Genomic DNA, 8,832 nt, shown 5'->3' on the forward strand with positions numbered 1-8,832 from the left:
AATTTAACTTGGATATATATCACAAAAGAAAGAAAAGACTATCCCAATGTCTGTTTCATGTCAACTTTAAGTTTATGAATGGTGATCCGTTATGCCAGGGATACCCAAACTTTTTTTGGCAGCTGAATCCCTTTGACCAAAAATATTTACATGAGAATTTAAAGGGATAGTTCACCCCAAAATGAATATTAGCCCTTGATTTACTCACCCTCAAGCCATCCTAGATGTATATGCCTATCTTCTTTCAGACAAACATGAGATATATTATCGATTGGCGATAGATTAAAAAATATCCTGGCCCTTCCAAGATTTATAATGGTTGTGAACATAATCGATGAATGCATTTTTTGGACTTCAGAATAGTCACTAAAGCTTGGTAGAGCCAGGATATTTTTAAATATATCTACAATTGTGTTTGTCTGAAAGAAGATAGACACCTAGGATGGCTTGGGGTTGAATAAATCATGGGATAATTTTCATTTTCATGTTCTCGTTGTTGGTACATGACATACAATCAAACAAATGAAATATTTAAACTTTTTAGTAATTGTTTTTTTTTTTGTTTTTTGTTTTTTATTTAAATGTATTTATTTTAAGTTTACATTCTTCTGATTTAATGTACAGTATTATTAGCTTTTCACTCCCTGCAGTTCCTGGTTTGGGAGACTCTGCATTATGAAGAGTTTGAATCTGTCGTAGATATCTGTTCATCATTGGAAAATTCAAACAAGTTAGTAGATTTAATCTCAAACTGGCATGGCTCCTTCACACCCTCAAACACATTAGACATTCCTGTCTGTCAGAAATTACGTAGGTAGGCGGTCCAAGGCTCAAAAGGTAAACTTCACATACTTTCGAACATAATAGCATTCAGAAATGTGTCATTACGATCAGCAGTATTTTTTTTCTAAGGTCACAGGTCAGTTACTGCCATGGCAGAGCAACAGTTTGAAGAAAAAAATCACTAAGCAAGTTAGTTAAAGTTTGTTAAACATGTAGAGGAACTAGTAACTTTAATAAAACACATGATAAAGTAGCTATCACCCCTTTGAGTCCTGTGGTTTATCACAGCACTGTAATGCAAGAACATTATGTATGTACAACAGGAACATGTGCAAAGCGCTTGACAAGCATTTGAGTGTTTGCATACTTATTTATGGCCTCAGGGGAAGTATGCATGCTTTATTTCTTTATCAAGAGACATGAGTCCTGAGCAGGCTTGGGCAAAATTCAGAATTGAAAAATTGGTTTGCTTTTTATTCATGAATTGGAATTTGAAATATTTTGTTTCTCTGTCCATAAGGCCTATAAACCTTCAAACTTAAAGAATTTGTCAAACCACGCACAAGATTTTGTCTTGACACACTTTTCTAGTTAACAATAAACATTGAAATTCAAAATGCAAGAATTGAAGTGACGCATAATCCTGCTCCAGCCTCCAATCTCCTATTGATTTGCTCATTTTTGCAGTGGATCTGGATGGCTATGACTTGGTTACAATGTTACATTTAACAGACAATTTCACAACACTTCAACATAAATTACATGCATATATAACAAAAGAGTCACATTATTTCACTAATACATTCAAGACCTTCAAAGGCACAGAAAAACGAATCTCTTGACAAAAAGAACGGCACCACGCATGTCGTCATGCTTATATGCTTATACTATCATTATGTACAATTATGTACAATCGGAATCTCTCACATGAAAGAAATGACTGATTACTACTGAATCAGCCTACATACATATGAAGACACATATATGTCATTGACTTAGTTGTATCAACATAAATTAAATCACAATAAATATGTTGGAATTATAAATACAAGCAGACACCTTTCATGTGTAACATTTGAAGAACTGCTTCACTTGAAATACAGGAAACCACGTCACATAATACACTTGATAACAAAAGGAGTCCAAAGTGACGACTGCGTTGGAGAACGTTCCAATTTTACCTCTGAAATGGTAAAATTGGAAAAATGGATGAGCAATGATCATGGAATGATCACAGTCCAATCACAGAATATCTCCTACAAAACGGGAAAATCCCCCATGACCGAACGCCCACTGAACATGCCTTAAACGTTTTTTTTAATTCTTCTGGCAATCGCAGCTGACAGGGTCCCTGGTCTCAAAGCAATGGTCGAGGGAACATAACGTATCCCTTTGACCTCACAGTTGGCTTTATCTCAGTTAAACAACCCCATGGGGTTTCTGAATTCATTTTTAGATAAAAAAAAACAAACCAGATCACCACTGGAATGGCTGACGGATCCATTAAGATGTTCAAATATAGATGGATGGATGGATGGATGGATGGATGGGTTGGTGATAGATAGAGCTCTCTGAATCCTCAATATACAGCAATTCAATTACCACTGTCAAGGTCCAGAAATGTACTAAAGACATTGTTAAAATAGTTCATGTGACTACAGTGGTTCAACTTTAATTTTATGAAGTGACAAAAATACTTTTTGTGGGCAAAAAACAAAACGTTCTGACGTAGAACACGGAAGCGCTGCACTGTGTTTACTATGGAACCAGCGTAGGAGACTGACAGGGAAGAGATTGTTGAATAAAGTCGTTATTTTTGTTTTGTTTTTGCGCGCAGAAAGTATTCTCATCACTTCATAACATTAAGGTTGAACCACTGTAGTCACATGAACTATTTTAACAATGTCTTTAGTACATTTCTGGACCTTGAAACTGTCTATGGACGAGTCATATACCTCTCGGATTTCAAAAGTATCTTAATTTGTGTTCTGAAGATGAATGAAGGTCTTACGGGTGTGGAACGACATGAGGGTGAGTAATTAATGACAGAAATTTAATTTGTGGGTGAACTAAACCTTTAAACCTCGATTAGAGTCCCCTTCCAAGGCATATAGATTTTTCGATGGATCAATCCATCATTGTCTTCTTCTGTCTTCATTGTCGGATCATCTGAACAGACTTGAGATGTGTGGTCTCCACGTAGGTGGAAGTGGTTTGGTACAGCTCGATTTGGTCTGCTGGGTTCTTGGAAATGGACGTTTTAAACAAGGAGTTCCTGGAGGGCATTAAGGTGGTCTTGCACAGCGCCCCCCAGAGGAAGCGCAGAACCGAGGGGCTGAGGATGATGAACACCCAGGGGTCAATGATGGAGTTGACCGAGAGGAACCGCAGAGCTATTAGATCAGTCTTGTAGTTTCCAGGCTTTACCAAAGAATTGATGTACACGCGGATCTAGAGAGAAGATAATTCAGAGGTGTCACACAACATTGACCACAGATGGCACTTTGACAAATGACTATGTCATAGACAACAATTATTTTTTCCGAACACCACTGGGAGACTTACCAAGGAAATAAGAGAAGCATGAAGACACATATCTATTTTCAAAAAAACGGTATCAAATGTCAAGCAGGAAAGACATTTAATTTATATATATTTTTAGAAGAGTATCAACAATTTTCTAGTCAATGTAGACTTTGTTGGTTTTTAGGGATGATAGATAGATAGATAGATAGATAGATAGATAGATAGATAGATAGATAGATAGATAGATAGATAGATAGATAGATAGATAGATAGATAGATAGATAGATAGATAGATAGATAGATAGATAGATAGATAGATAGATAGAATTTGAAAAGATTAAAATTTGATAATTACATTTATCAATAATAAATCACAGCTGGTTACGTATCACCATGTGTAATCGCCAGTTGTAATGAAAGCATTGTGGTGAAATATGGAGCCTCTGTATACACTGTCTGGTCCAAAATATAGCTTTGCATTTTATGATTTTAATAATTAATGTTTCTTTTCCACATCCCACAAATCATATGTAATCAGGAGAAACCATTATCGTTGTTGAAAAGCTTCTAGAAGACACCAGCTCATTTATCAATATTAATGACGACAACATGGATGTGTTTCATCTCATGCACAAGATAAATCATCTTTCATCAGTTATTACTCTAAAATTACAGATAAGAATTTAAATGGAAAGAGACTCATTCGTTATTTTTCCCATCTATTCAAATTTAAAGAGCTTTTGCTTTGACTAAGATTACTGAATGACACACTTATGCGGTCTCATAACATTTTGGGTGTGCATAAAAAATTAAAATAAAACCTCAAAAAAATAAACATTATGCAACCACTGCTCAGTCACCCATGGAAGCGGTAATATATAATCAACTTTTGAGATGTCTTCATGATGGAGTTCCCATCAATGACTCATAAGTTCACTTTAAAAACTTTAGATACTTCACAGTTCATTTTCCTAAACAGACACATAACAGACAAATGATTCAGATTATTTTGCTAAGTTTGTTTACTTTTCCTCATAGGGCTTTATTACATAAGCCTTTTTTTGTTTGTTTTTCCTTTATCTCACACAAAAGCGCAGATATATATACTGTAAGAAGTTCTCTTTTGCCTAGTATTTTTCGGGCAGGAGAATTATTTTTTCCATCAAGTACACTCTAAAAAATGCTGGGTTAAAAACAACCCAAGTTGGGTTGAAAATGGACAAACCCAGCAATTGGGTTGTTTTAACCCAGCAGTAGGGTTAAATGTTTGCCCAACCTGCTGGGTAGTTTTATTTAACTCAACTATTGTTTAAAAATTACTGTATTGCTTAATTAAAATTAACCCAAAGTATGTTGGAAATGAACATTTATTAATGTTCAATGAATGATTATTAAACAATAAACATTTATTAAATTGCTTATTAATAAACTATTAATCTATTAAATTTATATTAATAAAATATTAAAGCTTATTAATAAACATTCACCTTTTGTCTATTATTGTTGCCTTTAATTGCATCTGGTTTTTAATTTCCCAACTATTTGGGGTTCATTTTAAGCTAGCCATATAGCTATTTTTAAACAATAGTTGGTTTAAATAAAACTACCCAGCAGGTTAAGCAAACATTTAACCCAACCGCTGGGTTAAAACAACCCAATCGCTAGGTTTGTCCATTTTCAACCCAACTTGGGTTGTTTTTTATCCCAGCATTTTTTAGAGTGTATGATGAAAGTATTATGAAATTCTCATTTCATCAAACTGGAGTCTTAAAATAAATCTCTTTGTATGTTCAAATATTTTCTCCTATCCCATTTTAGGAACCACTGTAAATCAGCCATTCCTTTGTTAATTGTGAACACTGATGCTTGAAAATAAAATTCCTTGTTTTTGGTGATGACACTAATGGTTTGAAGACTGCAAATATACATTTAAAATTCAAATTTTACTAAACATTTGTTTTTGATCAAGAAAATTATTTCTCACAGACTATCAAATCTGAAACAAGTGAGTATATTGTTATGAAACCTAATGATTCTGATTATGCCTGACATTTCACATCATTACATTTACGTTGTAGCCCGTCCCATAAATTCAGTCAGCGGGTTGCTGGAATCTGAAATTATATTACTTGTAATTTATGCTGAAATTCAATTTAAACCAGTGAATCAGCTATACTTTTGCAATGAGCCAGAGGAAAGCAAAAATATGAACTGTAATACTTTAATGTCCTTTCACATGCTTTTAATATAATTTCTAAATAATTAACATTGCTGGCATTTTTTCAGGTGACTGAAGGGCGAGTGAGGGGCGTTTGAGTCTGGTTTCAGCTAGACTTGATCTGTCAGTACCAACAATATTTGTGTGTTACTACAATCTAATCACTTTTCTCAAGCATCAATAATAAACTCCAAGAAAAAGAAATACACTCCAGCTATCTAAACCTCATACTGACAGTTATTGTTGGTGCAGAAGCTCTGAGGAGTTGGAATGATTACGAAAGCAGCTCCATATTATTATGAACTTTGGTTTGATCCACAAGAACACAAGATCTCAGTAAATTGTCATTTTTAAAATGCTAAATGCTTTCATGCATTGATAATGATGTTTCTGTGGCATTTACCAGCTTCTCCAAGACAGGTCAAAACTTCTTTATTGAACCAATTCTTTCTGTTAATAAATCAGCAAGAAAGTATGTGGTTACCATTACATCCCCATGCCCAGTAACATGAATTATAATATGGAAGCATCCATGCTGTTGTTTTCTTTAAAATTACTTGTCCAAATCTAACCAGCTGGTTGTTTTTTACTTAGACTACTTAGACTGCAAACGCTTGTTAAGCAATAATGTCTCTTTTCTATAACCTCAAATCAAGTGAAAGAAACTTTTATTGAATATAAATAAGTTATATTATAATTTAAGACAAGAAAAAATACTTCTTCAACTACAAATATATAAATAAAAATTCATGATACGTGTAAGTTAGCTGCAAATGAATGTCTCTAGTACATAAACAAATAAATTATATTATATTTTTACTATAAATATATTTATATCCATCTATTATTGTTTCTTATTCATCTTTTATCTTTTGCAAATTCTGATATTGTTGTTAATATGAATATTTTTCTCAAGGATAGACAAGCAATAATAGGTTTTCAATTTCATTAATATTAATATTAAGTAGTGAAATATTTACCCTCTCCTTTTTACATCATATATTTTAACAATAGCATGTTTTTATTTTTTTTCTCTTTATAAAATAGTTTATTAATTCCTGAAAAGAGACTTCTTATGCAACTTATATATTAAAAGCTTAAAACATTTTAGTGAATTTACTACAAATCACTTTCCTTCATCCTAATAACATACTGTAAGTCTTACCATTAATGGCAGGGAACAAACGACAAATATGACTGTCATGACGACCAGAAGAATGAGATGTTCCACCTCCTCTGCCCATGAGAAGTACCTCCTGTCTCTTTTACTCCGGGTCTGCACCGATCCTCGGTTCATTTTGCGCCTCCGGTACATTAACACCAGATGATAAACTACAAAACAGTTGCACGCCACTATAACTATAATAATAAGCAGCAACATGGTGGCATAAACGTTGGCATAAGCCTTGTCTTCAGGTTCTTTTGGATTCATGGCAATAAAACACCACGTCCCAGGACAGTATTGTTCATATTTCCCAAAGCCCGCAAACGGCATCAAGCAGAATAGAAAGCAGGCTAGATAAATGCAAGGGATGGTGATGTATCCGCAGCGCTTGGTGACGTGCCTCCCATAGTGGTACGGGTACCCGATGGAGATGGACCTCTCCAGTGCCATGGCGAGGAGGATGTAAAGTGTCCCCAGACTGAAGAAGGTCATTGCAAATCCAAAATATTGACACACAGGAGCAGCAGGAGACTCGCTCATCCCAACCAGTGTGATGTTTTTGAAGTATGCAATCTGCACCAGGGGACTGATCAAGCAGGTTCCCATTAGATCCGTAATGACCAACGTGGTCACCAACAAATGGAACAAAGATTGCCTCTTCCGGTTCTTCTCTTTCCTCCTACGGAACTCCAGGAGAATCAACGCAACCAGGTTCCCGAGCACTCCAGCTGCAAACATCATCGCGCTGATGGTCGGGCCCCCATTCTCCTCCACGATCCGACTATCATTACAAGCTTTCTCTGGGATCATTTCTGCAGTGGACATACCAAAGCTCCTGTTGTAGATCTTCTCAGAACTTCTCCTCAAGCTTGAATGAGTTTAGGTCGGCATGTTTGAGAGAACCCAACTCTACATTAAGAAAACTGTATTCAGTTGGTCCTTTCTTCTTGCCAGGCGCAGAATCTCAATTGCTTAGAGGTGGTTCACCATAGTAAAAGTGTGGAGTTCATCACTTCAAGCATGGTGTGCACCACATTACAGATCCATACCAGTATTTCAATGCCTCTGGAGTCAGAGAGACTTGCCTCTTTGTCTGCCCCATGCTCTCGAAGGCAAAGAGGCAGTGGTGGGAGAATGTAGTGTGAGCCATGAGTTTCTCTGCTGAGTGAGCTGTTGACTGGTGAAACAACGTCATTGTCTTGACCCCACCCTCACACACACATATGCACACTGATCCAGACACAGGACTGAGAAATTTGAGCTTCCTTAAAACCTCATGTGCCGTTGAGACTCTACTTCCTGACTGTTTGGGGTCACTGTGCTGTATATGTACAAATAATAATAATAAAATAGCTTTGTAATGTTTACAACGTTTAAAAATGGGCTTGAATGGGTCTCTTCAGGGTTATGTGTGATTTCCTAAATTTGCCTTTAGGAAATAATGATTGTCAAAATTACCACTGATTAAATAATGACAATTTAAAACTTAAAATGACCATCATACCACCAAAGACTACAAGGAAAGAAGGATCCTTAAAATAACTGCTGACCTAACATTAAAATGGTGATTTTATAATTAAATTGTACACAATTTACAGATTTGCTAAAGATTTAATGACAATAAATAGGCTAAATGCATTTGTTCTGCAAAGTTTTGTTTGCTAAGTGCTCTTTAGATCTTAAACCATCTAAAACGGACCCCTAATGTTTACCTTTATACCCACAAACAGCTTTTCCAACAAAAATAATAACCAGCGTTTCTGAATGCTGAGTGACGTTAAAGAATTTTCCATGGCTTTAAGGTTGGGCTGTACAGATTTGAGCTCACAACGTGCTGCTACGTGCTTAACTGTCTTTCCAGAAGGGATTTTTGTACTCTTTTTTTACTTTAGGCCTTCCTGGTCCTTTTTAAAAATGTTTTATGTTAGGATAAAACAGCATTTACACATGTACATTACATATACTGTTCTGTGTTTTGTCATCCAAGTAACACAATTTTTTAAGTACCTTAAATGTTAACTTTGCAATTGTGTTAGGCCTAATATGGCAATGATGGTTGCAGAGCTCTCCTCAGGTCTGGCCACCATATTGCCTGATGTTAATACAAGTGTAAACACACTGCATGTTACAGTACAAAAAG

At 35.4% G+C, this 8,832-nt stretch overlaps 1 protein-coding gene across 1 annotated transcript; it reads right to left on the minus strand.

Annotated features, from left to right (window-relative positions):
- Positions 1-387: 387 nt before the first annotated feature.
- Positions 388-7,890, minus strand: ptger2a (prostaglandin E receptor 2a (subtype EP2)). The gene is made up of 2 exons (XM_067367402.1): positions 6,693-7,890; positions 388-3,234 (listed from the first exon to the last, which is right to left on the minus strand). The coding sequence occupies exons 1-2, from the start codon at positions 7,515-7,517 to the stop codon at positions 2,938-2,940; spliced, it is 1,122 nt and encodes a 373-aa protein (XP_067223503.1). The 5' UTR covers positions 7,518-7,890; the 3' UTR covers positions 388-2,937.
- Positions 7,891-8,832: the final 942 nt, after the last annotated feature.

This window comes from Chanodichthys erythropterus, chromosome 18 (genome assembly GCF_024489055.1).
Source record: "Chanodichthys erythropterus isolate Z2021 chromosome 18, ASM2448905v1, whole genome shotgun sequence".
In the NCBI taxonomy this organism is placed as follows: Eukaryota; Metazoa; Chordata; class Actinopteri; order Cypriniformes; family Xenocyprididae; genus Chanodichthys; species Chanodichthys erythropterus.

Bases quoted from the DNA above. Each gene is read 5' to 3' on its own strand.
- ptger2a (XM_067367402.1), bottom strand. From the start codon at position 7,517: ATGTCCACTGCAGAAATGATCCCAGAGAAAGCTTGTAATGATAGTCGG. The intron at 3,235-6,692 runs GTAAGACTTACA...TCTTCTCTCTAG, and splicing joins TTTGTTCCCTGCCATTAATG to ATCCGCGTGTACATCAATTC.